At 57.5% G+C, this 16,692-nt stretch overlaps 1 protein-coding gene across 1 annotated transcript; it reads left to right on the forward strand.

Annotated features, from left to right (window-relative positions):
- The first annotated feature begins 264 nt into the window (after window positions 1-264).
- On the forward strand, window positions 265-15,456 carry PAIP2B (poly(A) binding protein interacting protein 2B). Its single transcript, XM_065634704.1, has 4 exons — window positions 265-338; window positions 8,274-8,428; window positions 12,822-12,998; window positions 13,837-15,456. The coding sequence occupies exons 2-4, from the start codon at window positions 8,282-8,284 to the stop codon at window positions 13,891-13,893; spliced, it is 381 nt and encodes a 126-aa protein (XP_065490776.1). The 5' UTR covers window positions 265-338; window positions 8,274-8,281; the 3' UTR covers window positions 13,894-15,456.
- The last annotated feature ends 1,236 nt before the right edge of the window (window positions 15,457-16,692 follow it).

Here is a 16,692-nt window from a genome sequence, read left to right on the forward strand (position 1 = left end):
GCCCAACCAATCCGACCCTCCGGGGTTAACCAATCCGGAGGCTAGGAGGTGGAGCCAGATTGCCAATCGGACGCCGGCACGGTGGGCGGGTCTCGCCGCTGGAGTGGCAGCGGACTGGTGCAATAGCGACACGCTCCCTCGCACTTCCGTCCAACCAGGCTTAGAGCCGAGGGCGAGGGGGCGGGGACGCGTAGGGAGGCTGGCCAATGGGGTGTCAGCTGCGCGGGGCGGGGCGGGTGGGCGTGTCCCCGCCGCGCGGGGCGGGCGGCAGCGGGTCCGGCGGCGGCGCAGCGGAGGGCGGGAGCGCCGGAGCGGCACCGGCCCGGCCCGGCCCGCAGGTAACGGGGGCGACAGCGGGACGAGCTCGGGGCGCAGGCCCAACTCCGCCGCGGCGGCCTCTCGGGGGGAGCACCGGGGGACTGGGGCTGACGGGCCTCCGGCGGGCGCAGGCCCCGGCCCCGCGGCGCGACGCCCGCAGGCCCGGGCCCGGCTGTGCTCGCGCCTCTGCCCGCTCAGCCGCGGGGCTCCCCGGGGAGCAGCGGGCGTGCGGCCGCGCTCCGGCCCGTGCCCGGCGCACCGGGGGCTGCACCGGCTCGCGTTTTGCCGGGGGAGCTGCCCGGGGGGGGCTCCATCCCCGGGGGATGCGGGGGACGCCAAGGACCCGGGATTGAACCGGGTGTCCTGCTCGGAGGGACCGGCCAAAGTCCCTCCTGGCCGGTGTCAGCCCGGCTGGGCCCCCGCCAGCCCGCAGCTGGGCCTGACCCACCGCCCGCCCCGCACCTCCTCCTGCCCCGGAGCGGGTTCCCGAACCAGCCCAGGGAGCCCTGAGCCACGGCCGGGCCGGGACACGTTCCGCGGGGCTTCTCCCTCCTAAACCTCTTCTCGGTGACAGCCAGTGATAAGGGGCACTGCCTATAAACTGGAACACAGGAGGTTCCATTTAAATTTGGGAAGAAACTTGTTCCCGGTGAGGGTGCCAGAGCCTGGCCCAGGCTGCCCAGGGAGGTTGTGGAGTCTCCTTCTCTGCAGACATTCCAACCCGCCTGGACGCCTTCTGTGTAACCTCCTCTGGGTGTTCCTGCTCCGGCGGGGGGGTTGCACTGGATGAGCTTTCGAGGTCCCTTCCCATCCCTGACATTCTGGGATTCTGTGAAACCTGCTCCCACAGCATCGCCCCGGCCCGGCCGAGCGCTCGGGGACGGGCACCGCGGGACAGGTGTCACATCACACAGTCTGTGCAGGTCGCAGCGACTGGGAGCCGGTTTCTCCAATTCACCAACTGGGGATGCGGCACACGGGTGGGTTTGGGCTGGCAGGGTTTGTCCTGCCCCCGCCAGCAGTGTTGACGGGGCCGGGATGTGTAGCCGGCTCCTGGCTCGTGCCCTTCAGGTGTTTTGTTACGTGCTGGCTCTTCAGGTTTCAGCCTGACGTGCAGCGACAAGTCGGGTGTTGGTGCTGGAGCATCACAGCCAGAGAGGGAAACTTCTCTCTGCGTCTGACGGGCTGCAGCGCGTTGGTCCAGACCCTCGTCCCTCTGTTGGCCTTGGCCATAGAGGCCGCAGAAAAGCCTGCATGAAGCCCTGGGTTGTGTTTGTTTGGTTCCTAATAGCTCGAGACAAAAACATGTATCATAATACTGCATTGAAAACATCCACGTTTCCTTTCTGCGCAGTGAAGTCTGTGGTTTTTCCCTCCGACGAGCTCCTGGGTGGCGAGCTGACGGGACAGCCCTTGCCGGGCTGGGAAGGGAAGAGCCACGCATGTCTCCTTGCAGGGTTTCCCCTGGATTTGCTTGAGACGGGCAGAAAACACCGGCCGTACGCAGTGAACGGTGTATCCGAGGGCTCTGTGAGATGGCCACTCGCGTTCTCCTGCAGATTTTGAAGCTTTCAATCTGGACACAGGCCCGTTCCCCTCCTGTGAAGCAGGAGCTTGTTTTCCCCTCGCAGCCGGTTGCTGTGAGCTGCAGTTTGAGTGCAGCCACGAGACGGTGACGCGAGACCCTGGGCCAATCTCCTCTGGATCACCCGTCACCGCGGCTGCGCCAGGACAGCGCCTGTCCCAGAGCTGGCATCGTACCCCGGTGTTAATTTGATCTACACCAGTGTTGTCAGCAGCCAAAATCCAGGCCGGAAGGCAGCTCTGCCCGGCGCCCGCTCTGCTTGGGTGTTGACAGGACGCGTTTTGTCGGGTTTGGTGGCCGGGAGAGCGGTGCCGAGCACCGCAGCCCTGACCGCAGCACCGCAGCCAGGGAGGAGCGGCAGGAGCCGGCGAGGTCGAGGTGCTGAGGGGTCGAATCACCACGTTTGCCTTGGTTCTCTTGGCCTCGCTGCACTTTGCTTCCCCGGCACGCAGGGCGGGCGTCCAGCCCGAAGTGGCTCCGTGTCAGGGCCTCAGCGCAAACACAGATAAAGCCGGTCCCGCGGATCCAGAGGGCCCTGCCAAAGCGCTGGGTTTGCTGCCCCGCACTCCATGCCCAGGAGTTGCGGTGCTGTGTTCCTCTGTTCCCTCCCTGCTGTCCCCAGGTGTCCGTGCGGAGCTCACGGTGTGTCCGTGGGACCAGCAGCTCCCAGTTTCCCCTCCCAGAGCAGAAGCGACTGCCCTGGGAGCCGGAAGGTTCTGCTTGATGGATGCTCCGTTTTGAAGCCCTTACAAAAATTCTATTATCAATTCCCATAAAAAATGTACAGAATATTGCTGCTGGCTGGCAATATCGCGGCGTTAATCCTGGCGAGCAGCAGGACCCGCTTGTGAGCTGTCGAGTGCAGAACGTGTCGTCTTTGAGTTTAAAAGTAGTTCAACGACGAGCTGTGTTTAGGATGAATCTGAAATTAGGTTTCTACGCGTTTCTCGGGCGCAGCTTGAGAGCACGGTCGTTATTTCTGGTGCTTTCAAAACGATGGGGGGATCTGGCGGCGCTTGGGCTTGTGCCTGAGCGAAATGTGGGGTTGTTCTTGCAGATGCAGATTAAAATAGGGATGAGAAGATCCCCCCAACCGCAGATGGAAATGGACGCAGTTCCTCAGCAACGGGGAGATCTGCACATGGAAAGCTCCGCGTCTGCTGTGAGCAGGGACTGGCACCCCCCAGCCAGCCTGGGAGGGAGTACCGGGAGTCCAGCCTAACATTAAAAGTCCAGACTAACCTGGAAGACTTCACACCCTCTAATTAGAGCAGCTCGCCAGCTCAGCGCTTTGCCCTCGGTGCTGGGAGTAAAACCTGCAGCGCTGGTGTCAGGGGAAGGAGAAGCCTGGGGGGGGAGTAAAAATACTTGAAAGGCATCAAGGTGGCAATGAAGCGTGGGCTGGGCCAGAAAAAGCCAGACCAAGTTAGGCCGGGTTCCTGGTGAGACCCAATGGGGAACGTCGCAGGTGTGATGTGGGGCAGCTGGGGACGCTCCCGGCTGCTGGAAAAGTCTGCGGGGCTGGAGATAAAAGGTGCAGCTTGGGCTGGGGAGATGTTGGGACTTTATCTGCAAACGGAGATTAGGGCTGCGGTGTCTTGGGGCCGGGGTGTCTTAGGGCTGAGATCGTGGGTTTGTTCGGGGTGGGTGGGCAGGAGGAGAAGCGAGCGAGGGTGTTGGAAACGGGGCTGAACCAGCTCGACCTGTGGAACAGGAGAAGTTCCTGAGCTGGGAGAATCGGCTCTCTTGGGAAACGAGGTTAATGAGCTGCCCTTCTCTAATTGCTGCTTCGGAGGAGTCAGAGGTGGCTGCAAAACCGTCCGGCCCTCTCCTGCCCCCTGCCCGGATCCATCCTGGGCTTCTGGGCCGGGACTCCCAACCCGTTTGCTCGTGTTCCAGTGTCTCTGCTGCGGGAACCATTTCTGCGCTGGCTGAGGGGGAAAAAATAGCGGGTTTCTTGTTATGAACACTCACGGAGTTGAAATTTGAGTGGTGTTAAACCCCAAACGCGGCTGGATGAGGGCACAGCACCAACCCCTCAAAACACACAGACACAGCAAGGTTTGGGTCTTTTTCCTGATGTTTGGGTGGATTTTCCTGCTGAAAAACCAGCCCGTCTGCAAACCCGATAATTCCCAAAGCTATTTATAGAGCTGGGAGCCCTGGCCCGGCTGCCTCCTCAGCCCCGAGCAGCCTCCGCCGAGGTTTTGGCTCCGGCCGCGCCGGTCCGGGGGGGTGAGAAGGACCAGATGTCCCTCGCCCGGAGCCAAGAGCACAGCTGGGCTGGATCCTCCGCTCTGGGGCTGATTTATTAACTCTTTGGGGGTGCAGGGGAGGAACGCAGCTCGTGCTGTGCTGGGTGTGAAGTGGGGACACCCGTGGGGACAGAAAGCGGCACGGGGAGGGGGGCGGGAGCTCCCAGTGCTGCCGCGACAAGCCCCTTTTGTTCTGCCACACGTTCCCCAGCCCTGGCACTGCCCCATGTCCTGAGAACCTCATCTCCGTCTGTCCAACCCCTCCAGGGATGGTGACTCCAGCACTGCCCTGGGCAGCCTGTTCCAATGCCCCACAGCCCTTTGGGGAAGAAATTGTTCCCCAGATCCAACCTCAACCTCCCCTGGTGCAACTTGAGGCCGTTTCCTCTCGTCCCCCCCAAAAAAAGTCCATCCCCTTTCGATGCCGTGGGGACAACAACCTGGCGTTGCCATCGTCCTGCCTGAGCCACACTGATCAATTTGCCCTCGGATGTCTCGGTCCCTTGCGCTCGTTTCCGTCGGTGACTATTTCCAGCGCCCTGGACCCAGGACGGCCCAGCCGGGGTCAGGTGCTGCCAAATCTGTCACCTCGAGGCATCACCCAAGTCCCAAACGGGCTGAATTTCTCTTTCCTCGTGTCACCCAGTACCTTTTCCAAAGGAAACCCGCCTCGCCAGGCCGCGCTTCCAGCCCCAGGCCAGCGCTGGAGCACTGAGAAAAATGAAAGTATTTGCGCAGACGAGCAGGGAGCTCCCGGGCTGCTCCTGCCTCGGGATTTGCCGTGTCCCAGCTCTCAGGAGGTGCTCTGGGTGCTCCGGATCCGTTTTCTGAGCTCTCAGTACCCAGGTTGAATATTACTTTTGGTTTTTATTAATCTATTTAATTTTCCAGGGGAAAAGGAGAAGCCAGTCCAAGAAGCCTTCCCTCTAAAAAAGCAGACTGATTGATTTGTTTTAGTTTTAACGGAGAGCCATGGCTCAGAGCGCTGCTTCAGCGATGTATCCACATTTCCCCAGCTCCGCATTCTTGGGAAAGTGTCAACGGGCTGCGGGTTCCAGCACTGACGGTGACTCAGAGCAGGGACACGGGGACCAAACACACCACACAGCAAACACCCGTGGGACTGGGACCCACACACCCGTGGGGGCCAGACCCGCACACCCACGGGTCTCAGACCCACACACCTACGGGGCTGGGACCCACACACTCATGGGGGCCAGACCCACACACTCATGGGGGCCAGACCCACACACTCATGGGGGCCAGACCCACACACCTATGGGGGCCAGACCCACACACCCATAGGGCTCAGCCCCACACACTCATAGGGCTCAGACCCACACACTCATGGGGGCCAGACCCACACACCTATGGGGGCCAGACCCACACACCCATGGGGCTCGGACCCACACACTCATAGGGCTCAGCCCTAAACAGCCATGGGGCTGGGACCCACACACCCATGGGGCTGGGACCCACACACTCATAGGGCTCAGCCCCAAACAGCCTTGGGGGCCAGACCCACACACCCATGGGACCCAGAGCTTGGCCCTTCAGGGCTGGGTGTGAAAAACGGGACAGAAAACAACACCTGGACTGGAGTTGGGGTTTTTGGTCGGTTGGTTTGTTTCATTGGGTTTTGTTTTGTTGGGGTTTTTTTTTTGGTTTGGTTTGGGGGTTTTTTTGTAATTTTTTTTTTAATTATTTGTTGTTGTGTTTTGGTTTTTATTTTGTTTTTTGTCTGGTTTGGGGTTTTGTTTTACTTTGGGGCTTTTTGGTTTGGTTTTGTTTGGGTTTGTTGTTTGTTTCTTTTTTGTTGTTTGTTGGGTTTTAATTTTTTTGTTGTGTTTTTTTTAATTATTTGGGGGGGGTATTGTTTGGGTTTGGTTTGGTTTTTTTTTTGTTTTGGTGGTTCTTTGTTTACATCTTTTGGGGTTTTTTTTGGTTTAGGGGGTTTTTTGTTTGGTTTGGGTTTTTTGTTTGTTTTTTGGTTTTGTTTGGGTTTTTTGTTTGTTTTTTGGTTTTGTTTGGGTTTTTTGGTTTACATTTGGGGGGGGTTGTTTGTTTCTTTGTTTGTTTAGGGATTTTTTTGTTTGTTTGGGGTGGGGTTTTTGTTTTGCTGGTTTTCCTTTTGGTGTCTATGCTCCCGACGCGGCACATCCTGCGGCACAGCTGCGCCCCTGGGTACCCGCCAGCGCCGCGGGACATTCCGGTGCTTGGCTTCCCATTCGGTGAGGTTTTCCACCCGGAATATTATTCCTGGTGGATGAACCGGGGACCCCGAGCTCAGGCGGCACCCTGGGGCGTGCTGGGTGATTTTGGGGTGCTGGGGGTGCTCCCGTCTGTTTGCGCTGGAGCTGCTGCTCCCCGTCCGCCTGCAAAACCTGGCCTGCTGTCGTTAACCGTGAGAGTCCTGGTTACAAACCTGGAAAATTAACCATCGCAAACCCCTTCTCCCCTCCCTCTGGCTGAACTGGTCTCTGTGACCCATGCAGGCTCCGCACGTCGCCCCTCAGCAGCAGGAGGATTTGGGGCTGGACCCGGCGCCCCCCGCATGAGGACCTGGCTCTGGGCTCTGTACATCAGCTCTGAACCCCCCAGCTCCCCAAAACCTGCCTGTCCCTGAGCTCTGGGCTCTGTATGTCACCTCTGAACCCCCCAGCTCTCCAAAATTCACCTGTCCCTGAGTTCTGGGCTCTGTACATCAGCCCTGAACCCCCCGGCTCCCCAAAACCCGCCTGTCCCTGAGCTCTGGGCTCCATATGTCATCCCTGAACCCCCCAGCTCCCCAAAACCCACCTGTCCGTGAGCTCTGGGCTCCGTATGTCACCCCTGAACCCCCTGACTCCCCAAAACCCACCTGTCCCTGAGCTCTGGGCTCCGTATGTCATCCCTGAACCCCCCAGCTCCCCAAAACCCGCCTGTCCCTGAGCTCTGGGCTCCATATGTCACCCCTGAACCCCCCAGGTCCCCAAAACCCGCCTGTCCCTGAGCTCTGGGCTCCGTATGTCACCCCTGAACCCCCCGGCTCCCCAAAACCCGCCTGTCCCTGAGCTCTGTGCTCTGCCTGTGCAACCCCCTGTGCTGGCAGCGAGGGGATGGCTGGGGAGCTCCCCCCTCCAGAAGCCTTTTGTGCTTTTTTGCTGGTTTTGCAGCTCTGCGCCGGCCCGGCCGCTCTCCCGCCAGCCCTGAGCTCCCTGGCCTCAACCCTGGTTGCTGACGGGAGAGCTGCGTGTTGGCTTTGGCACGGCTGAACTTTCCATGCTCAATCCGGAGCCTTTTCTCCCTTCCCTCCGGATAACAAAGGCTGCTTGAGCATGGCCTGGCCCCAGGACCTTCCACCTCTTCCTTTTCGCTTTTTTCTCCCTTTTTTCTTTGCCCACGAGCAGCCATCTCAAAGCTGCGCTGCTCTCAGGGACGCGACGGTGTTGGTACGTCCGAGCCATGCACTTTGTTGCTTGTCAGAGAGTAACGTCTGGCAGCTCTCCTGGACTTGTCTGGGCTTCAGATTCCTCCTAAAAATAGGAATAATGTGCTTGGTCCCTGGCACAGGCCAAGTTTAACACGGGATCCCCGCTCTGGGGGGCTGGAGCAGCCGTGGGGACAGAGATCTGCCCCCGGAGCCGCTCGGACACGGAGCTTTGGGCTCCAGGAGGTTCGTCTAGCCTCGGTCTGTTCTCCTGGGACTCCGAGTGCCTGGCTTTAGCAAACGGCAGCCCGCGTGTCACAAACCAACGGGCTTTTGCGAAATACCCTCTAAAAATAAAGAAATTACGGCAGGGGTAAAGGGACATGAGCTGGCGTGGGTGCGTTCTGCTGAAAACTTCAGTATTTTGGTGCTCGTGTGGTGTCAGTGATAACCCAGCTGTGGTCCTCGGGTGTATTTTGTGAGAGATTTACCGTGAATGGGGTGGATGAACGGGGTTTGGGGTGCCAGTGTCTGTCCGACTTGGGGAGCTGCCAGTCAGGCCACACCTTGTGTTAAGATCAGACTGTCCCCGGTGAGTCAAACCCATGGAAAATAAATGCAACCCCCACCAGTGTGAGTGCCCAGCTGGGCAGGGGCACACGGGGGGTCCTCAGCAGCCCCCTCAGCCCCTCGTTTCTCCCCGCAGAGTCTGGAATGATGAATGGCCCCGACCTCGCCAGCACCACAGCGTCCAGCCCTGCGGCCCAAGAGGACCAGGCAGCAAACGGCCACGATGAGAAGGAGAACAACCCCTTCGCGGAGTACATGTGGATGGAGAACGAGGAGGACTTTAACAGACAGGTGAGAGCGGGACAGGGGTGTCAGCTCCGTGGTTCTGCACGTAAAATTGAGGGCAAGGTTCCCTTTGATGGGCACCAGGAACGTGTGTGAGTCCCGGCCACCACAGGCCCTGCACCAGGCTGGTGGCTCAGGAGTCATCCTGGTTATATTGGATTTGCCTCTGAGGACACGGGGGGAGTAAAGTCGAAAAAAAAACCCTCATGCTGCCTCTGACCCTCTCAGAGCTTTATCGGGACCGTGATGTGTGCGTTGCCGTGATACCCAAGACCTTACACTCTGTGTGCTCAGCCGGAGGGAGAAGACCGGTGGAAAAATCAGTGCTCAAAATTTGAGAGCTTTTGTAGCCTGGCTACCTCAGCAAGGAGTTCCTGCGGTTAGTGCCTCTCATTTGGGGTAAAAAGCTCCGTTTTGGTGAAATGGTCACGAATAGACTTGGAGCAGCCAGAGCGCTTGGTAGGAGCCGTGGTCCATGGTGTCTGGTTGAGCCCTGGAGAACTTCTGGTACGTGGTGCTGGGACTTAGAGTCACAGAATCATTTTGTTTGGAAAAGCCCCTCAAGTTCATGGAGTCCAACCATAACCCAGCCCTGGCACTGCCCCGTGTCCTGAGAACCTCATGTCCGTCTGTCCAACCCCTCCAGGGATGGTGACTCCAGCACTGCCCTGGGCAGCCTGTTCCAATGCCCCACAGCCCTTTGGGGAAGAAATTGTTCCCCAGATCCAACCTCAGCCTCCCCTGGTGCAACTTGAGGCCGTTTCCTCTGGTCCTGGCGCTTGTTCCTTGGGAAGAGAGATTTGAGCAGCTTGTGGAATAAGGAGGTGACAGAGCTGGAGCAGCCGCAGCGTGTCCTCCTCGTGCTTCTGCTTTGGATCCTAATGCCAGGGCAGCACAGCACAAGAGGGAGGAGCTCGCTGGAGGTTTGCTGCTCCCTCCTGTGTCATCCCAGTAGCCAGAGAGAAGTCAGATGCCTTGAACTGGATGGGGAAAGAGCTTCGTCTGGCTGGAAACCTGAGCTCTCCCAGACACTTGTCCCTTCCCTGAAACATCCAAGCACTGGATTCTGGGTTCCCGTCCCCGGGGTGTCGGGAGATGGGCAGGGAGGGCCCCCTGGAGCCGCAGGCAGGCTGGGCAGAGTGATTTCATATCCCCACTGCGCCCCTGGTCACCAAAGGAGGATTTCGTCAGCTTTACTGGTGTCCTCAGCAAAAAATCTCCATATGGTAATAGTTTAGTCTCGTTCCCACAGGAGGAAGCTGCAGCCGCCTGCTGACAGTGACTCCTGGTGAGTCTGCAGCAGCCGCCCCAGTCACCTTAGCGCCTGTGACTCAAGGCTTTTGTTGTATTTAGTGGCGTGATTAGGCCCCCACAAGCAGCTGTGCTGATGGAAATGTGCTACATTAATTAGTCAATGTTTGGAAAGCGCTGTCTTGATTAAAAGCAAAGTGCAAAGCAAACCATAGGGCAGCTGTGTGCCAGGGGAGCGTGTGCGGGCAGAGGAACCTGCAGAAGGGAGGAAAATGGAGCCAAGAGCTCCGGGCTTCCTCGTGGTGGGCTCAGGGTCGCTGAGATCCTCACCTGATCTGCCAGCAAGAATCTGAATCATTTTGGTTGGAAAAGACCCCCAAGATCATCGAGTCCAAGCGTTCCCCCAGCCCTGGCACTGCCCATGTCTCCTGGTTCAGGTGGTCACTGTACAGTGAAAAGGAGCTGGTGGTTTCTGGCTTGAGGGGCAGCAGGTGGGGACAGACACAAGGGTCTCCAGGATGTCCCCCTCCCTGTCCCCTGGGCCAGGACCGATATTGTCACCGCGTCCCCAGCTCACAGCCGGCACTGGCACTGGGGAAACAGGTGCTGCTGGGCAGAGGTTGGGAGGAGAGGGAATATCCACCGCGTTTGGAGTGCTGGGGGATGCACAGAGCTCTGGGCTCACTCCATAGTGTCCTGGAGAAGTGCAGGATCCCGGGGCAGTTGTCACTGTCATTGTCACCGTCTGGGACAAGCCAGCAGTCCTGGGGTGCTTTGTTTTCCTCACTGTCCTGTTTTCACATTCCAGTGCTAGCGCGTGGTGTCAGGAACAGCCTCTGCAAACCCTGCAGAGGGTTTGCGAGCGGCCAAGGGGATTTTCCCCAGCCCAGAACCAGTTTCTGAGGCTGGTGGAGGGTCCGGAGGCAGCGCCCGAGGCTGGGGCACCTGAGAGCTGCTCGCAGCCCTTGCTCAAATGCTGCCTGGGTGGGATTTAAAACGCAGCAGGGACTGAATAACCTGAACACGGACAGCAAGGTGGGTTCCCGAGCTCCCCTTTTTCCCCAGGAAGCCAGTTTTGGTTGTAGTTTCTTTTCTGCTGCTTCAGGGTTGAAGCTTTTCAGAGCATTTTGCGATTCACAGATTCGCTGAGCTCACATGGAGTCCATCACAGCTGCTCCAAATCCTGCTGTTCACTGGCTCTCGCCCCCCCAGCTCGTTTTGTGGCAGCCGGTTGAGTACAAACATCCCGAGAAAACCCGCCTGGAAGGTGGGAGCAGCTGGTTAATGTGCCCCACGGAGGGTTCGTGCCTGCTGGGGGGTGAGGACGGGACCCCTGCCCGTCCCTGCCTGGCCTGGGCCGTTTCCAGCCCCGGCAGCCCCAGCCAAGTCCTTTCCTCAGCCCTGGGAGTTTTCCTGCGGTCGGCGGGAGCCAAGTGCCGCCCTGTGTCGGTGCTGGCGAGAGGAGCCGGCTCAGCGCACTGGGGAAAGACAGGAGCCAGAATGGCCGCGGCATCAGGAATGGAACGGCCACAGCATCGGGAACAGTCACAGCATCAGGAACGGAACAGCCGTGGCATCGGGAACGGCCACGGCATCGGGAACGGAACGGCCGTGGCATCAGGAACAGAATGGCCGCAGCATCGGGAACGGCTGCAACATCGGGAACAGAATGGCTGCAGCATCGGGAATGGCTGCAACATCGGGAACGGAACGGCCGCAGCATTGGGAACGGCTGCAACATCGGGAACAGAATGGCTGCAGCATCGGGAACGGAACAGCCGCAGCATCGGGAACGGCTGCAGCATTGGGAACAGCCGCAGCATCGGGAACAGAATGGCCACAGCATCAGGAATGGCCGCAGCATCGGGAACGGAACGGCCGCAGCATCGGGAATGGAACGGCCGCAGCATCGGGAACAGAATGGCCGCAGCATCAGGAACGGCTGCAATATTGGGAACGGAACGGCCGCGGCATCAGGAATGGAACGGCCACAGCATTGGGAATGGAACGGCCACAGCATCGGGAACAGAACAGCCACGGTGTCGGGAATGGAATAGCCGCAGCATCAGGAACAGCCGCAGCATTGCTCCGCAGCGGGGATCCGCACAACAGCACTCTCAGGGAGCTCCTGCTCCTTCCCTCGGGCACGGATTCCAGAAACTCTTCTAAAATAATTTATTTGCAAGGTACAGCGTGGAGCAGCGCGAGCTGGCGCGTCCAGAAGGGACAGAAAAAACCTTGGACAATTCTGCCCCTGCCCCCTGTGCATCACCCCGGGCCAATCGCAAAATCAGAGTCTGGGGCTCCTCATTGTTCACTGAATCTCTGTATTTTTGCGTGGCGGGTTGTCGATTAAAGCTCTGACCTTCACTTGCGATGTTGCACCTGCAGTTGGAGAAAATAAGTCCTTGGCAAACCAAAACCTTCACCGTTCTGTCCCTTTACTCACCTCTGGGGACACAGCTCCCCTTATTCTTCAGCATGAAGACTCTGAGGCCTTTTTTACTGAACAACTCAGAAAGTTCAACAGCTTGCCCAAGTTCCGCTGAGCAAATTTATGCTAAGCAAATTCTATATAAGCAGTTAAACCAAGTTCTATAACAAGCAATATAGCAAATAATTCAATAAACCGAGGCAGCCTGTGCGCTGACAACATGCCGCCCCAGCACTGCGGCCCCGCTGTGATTTTATTATTTTTAATACCAGCCCTCCCGATCCTTTTGCAGCAAGCTCTGCCGGAGCCCGAAATCCCGTGTGTGCTGATGCGTCTGGATGTCCCGTAAATCCTGGCCTAGTAAATCCCACCCCGTTGCCGTGGGATTCGCTGGTGCCGTGACCTCGCAGGCTGCAGCGGCCGGGAATCAGAGAAAAGAACCATCACAGAATCGCTTTGGTTGGAAAAGCCCCTCAAGCTCATCAAGTCCAACCATAACCCAGCCCTGGCACTGCCCCATGTCCTGAGAACCTCATCTCCGTCTGTCCAACCCCTCCAGGGATGGTGACTCCAGCACTGCCCTGGGCAGCCTGTTCCAATGCCCCACAGCCCTTTGGGGAAGAAATCGTTCCCCAGATCCAACCTCAACCTCCCCTGGCGCAACTTTCTCTGCTGGTTTGTCCCTGCGACTAACGGGGGGGTCTCTCTGGGCAGGTGGAGGAGGAGCTGCAGGAGCAGGAGTTTCTCGACCGCTGCTTCCAGGAGATGCTGGAGGAAGAGGACCAGGACTGGTTCATTCCGTCACGCGACCTGCCCCAGGGCGTGGGGCAGCTGCAGCAGCAGCTCAACGGGCTCTCCGTTGGTGACGGCCACAGTTCAGAGGACATTCTGGTGAGGAGAATACGCGGCGAGGTCTGGTGATGAGCGGAGGATCTGTCCTGGGAAGGGGGACGGGTTTCCCTGGGGGGTTTCATAAAATAATTTGGGTTGAAGGGCCCTCCCCAGCTCCCCCAGTGCCCCCCCTGCCATGAGCAGGGACATCTGCACCAGCTCAGGTTGCTCAGAGCCCCGTCCAGCCTGGCCTGGGATGTCTCCAGGGATGGTTCAGCCACCACCTCTCTGGCCAACCTGGCCCAGGCTCTCACCACCCTCGGGGGCAACAATTTCTTCCTCATGTCCAGCCTGAATCTCCCTCCTTTAGTTTAAAACTATCACCCCTTGTCCTGTCGCAACAGGCCCTGCTCAAAAGTCTATCCTCAATTTGGGGGGGCAGGGTTTCCTGGCTGGCAGTGGGGTGTCAGTGCAAGAGTTGGTGCTGGCACACCAGTGACGACGCATTTTGGAGTTTTCTGCAAGAGTATTATTTTTAGCCACATATCCTAAAGGCAAAAGTCTCCAGCTTTGCAGAACTTGCTCTCCAGAAGCTGTGGAGATGGAGCTGCCCTTGCACGTGAGCTGAGCTCTGGTCCCGGAGCAAGTTGGGACATTTTTTACCTTTTGGGCAGAGCCGAGTGTCCTGGCAGGCTGGGGAGGTCCCAAAAACCCCCCTGGGAGTAGATCCTGGGGAGGTGGCACTTGCTCAGCAGCATCTCAGGTGCCCATGGGGACACGGGGACCAGGGCAGCCGCTTTGCACGAGTGACAGCGTCCTCGGGACGTGGGGCCGTGCTCGGCGGGGGTGCCCGTATTTAAACCACTGCTGGACCCCCCCACTCCCGTTTTTCTTCCAGAGCAAAAGCAACTTGAATCCCGACGCCAAGGAGTTTGTGCCCGGCGTGAAGTACTGATGTCCAGGCAGGATTTGGAGGGACTGTCCCCATGCCGGGGGACACGGCCGGGGGGGACCGGCCCCGGCTGGGCTCTGCCCCAGCAGAGTTGCTGCAACGTGGCGAAATCTCGCTCTACGCTTCAAGTACCTTTTTTTCTTTTTTTTTTTTTAATTCCTACAAAATTCTTCCTTTGTATTGTCTATCACCTATTTTTTTGGGGGGCAGTTTTTGCTTTCTGGGACTTGCAGCCCTTAGGTCTGTCCTGGAGCCCAGCGCTCCCCCAGCTTCAGAGACCCGTTTCCACCCATGCTTCAAACCTGCTGGTGGAAAAGTCTCTTTTTCTCATTTAAGCATAATTTATAGGGATCCCCCTGCCCCAGAGGCCGCCAGGAGCCGCGCCGGCTTTCCCTGTTTCCGTTAAACAAGATTTTTTTCGCTCAAGTGAAGTGTAACAAGAGTGTAAACCCCGGATTCCTCTGAGCCGGCCCAGCGCTCCGGTACGTGTTGAACACCAACTCACAGCTGTGGCAGCTCCTGGGGACACCGGACCCGGCAGATGTCACCCAGCCATCCGGCCCCAGGAAAGGGCTGCTCCACATCTTCTCCTTAAAGAATTTTTTCCCCCAGCTCTTGAGCTGGTCCAACTCTGAAGCATCTGTAAGTAACTTCCAAAAAAAAACGGATTAGAGCCTCCCTGGGAGAAGGATCCTCTGCCAAGATGATTCTGAGCCCCAGGAGCACCTAGGACGTGGACAGAGAAGGTGACAGGCAGCGTCTTGGTCCCTTTGCCGAGGCTGTGGCGGGTGGCGCTGGAGGCAAAGCCACCGGTGTGCTGTGGGTGGGCAGCATCCCTGGGCTCTATTTCCAATCTTTATTGGGCTCCTTTGGAGAGCCGGGCTCAGAAATCTGCGCCCACAGGAAGCAGCAGCTTCTCAGCAAGGGGTTTAGTTTTACGATTAAAATATTAATAATTTCTGGCTCTGGTAAGGTGGACAGGAACGCCTGCTCACGGGTGTGAATCTCACCTGGCAGCTCCAGTTCCTTCCAGTGTTCCCATTAATTAAATGGAGCTGTTAATTTGGGGGATGAGGGACCCCTGCGGGTTTGTGGGAATGGAAGCTGGTGGCCACATCTCTGTGAGCAGCGACTCAGGGGTCCCTGGGCCATGAACACTAATGCTGAGCGGAGCTTTAGGCTGGTTTAACTCTGTATAGTCCGCACTGAAACCCACCAGCTCTCCCGTCTCTGGCTGCTTAAAACCAGCACTAAACCCTGACACTACCGCAGCCAGAGCCGGGTGCAGGTGCCTCTTGATTTTCGCTGCCCCGAGGCATTGGTTTGGGTTGATTTTCCTGGTTTTCGGTACAAGCCGTGCCTGGGGATTCTGGGGTGTCCCTGGGCTGTGCCGGGCTCTGCGGTTTGGGCGCTGGGCAAACCCCCGAAGCGGTAGCACAATTTCTTCCCTTCCTTTTTCTCTGGTTTCTATTTGATTTCTTACCCCAACCCACCCTCCCCCTGCCCAACGACGTGCTGTAAATTTCAGACAATGCGTCATGAAAAATAAACTTTTTTTGGAACTGAGCGGTGCGCAGGTCTTGCCTGGAGAAGGGCTGAGGTGTCCCCCCCGTTCAGACGTCTGGGTCCCAGATTTTCCGCCTTTACCCCCACGGTGGGTCCGGCCCCACGGCCTGGAGGAGGAAACGGCTCCGGGCTGTCCCTGCTCACTGGCGCTGGAATATAAAACTTAAATCTATTTAAAAGCCGGGGAGAGGATTCGCAGTGTGGAGGCCACGGCTGGACATGGGGCATCACATGTGGGGCAGCCGGGACGGCCGGGATCAGCCCTGCTGGGTGCGGGGGCTCCCAGTGCCCAGAGCCCCCAGTGCCCAGAGCTCCCAGAGCCCCCAGTGCCCAGAGCTCCCAGTGCCCAGAGCCCTCAGAGCCCCCAGTGCCCAGAGCTCCCAGTGCCCCCAGTGCCCAGAGCCCCCAGTGCCCAGAGCCCTCAGAGCCCCCAGTGCCCAGAGCTCCCAGTGCCCTCAGAGCTCCCAGAGCCCCGAGAGCTCCCAGAGCCCCCAGTGCCCGCAGTTGTCTGGGGGAAGAGGCGGCTCTGGGGTCTGTGCTCTGGGTCAGACACAGCCCCTGCCTGCTTGGTTCAAACACAGGCACCAAAAAGGGCTTTGCTTTTTTTTTCCTATCTTTCTTCTTCTTTCTTCTTCTTTTTTTCTTCTTTTTTCTTTTTTCTTTTTTCCTATTTTTTCTTTTTTTCTTCATTCTTCCTTTTTTCTTCTTTTTCTTTTTTTCTCTTGCTTTCTTTTTCTTCTTTTTTCTTTCTCTTCATTTTTCTTTTTTCTTCTTTCTTTTTCTTCTTTCTTCTTTCTCTTCATTTTTCTTTTTTCTTCTTTCTTTTTCTTCTTTCTTCCTCTTTTTTCTTATCTTTCTTCTTTCTTCCTCTTTCTTCCTTTTTCTTTTTCTTTCATTTTTCTTCTCTTTATCTTTTTCTTCTTCTTTTTTCGTTCTTCATTCTTTTTTCTTCCTTCATTCTTTTTTCTTCTTTTCTTCTTTCATTCTTTTTTATTTTCCTTTCTTCTTTTATCCTTGTCTTCCTTTTTCTCATTTCTTTTTTTGTCTCATTTTTTCCTTCCTTTCTTCTCTTCCTTTCTTTCCTTCTTCTTTCTTTTTGTTTTCTTCCCCAGGAAGCTCCTCGCCCTCCCCGGGCAGGACCAGCCCCAGCCCTTCGCTGGAGCGTCGTGTCCCTCCCGCTGCCCCAGCGCCGGCGTCGCTGCCTTCCCGGGGCACCACCTGATCATTTGGGCTGAA

The sequence above is a fragment of the Caloenas nicobarica genome, chromosome 4, assembly GCF_036013445.1.
Source record: "Caloenas nicobarica isolate bCalNic1 chromosome 4, bCalNic1.hap1, whole genome shotgun sequence".
In the NCBI taxonomy this organism is placed as follows: Eukaryota; Metazoa; Chordata; class Aves; order Columbiformes; family Columbidae; genus Caloenas; species Caloenas nicobarica.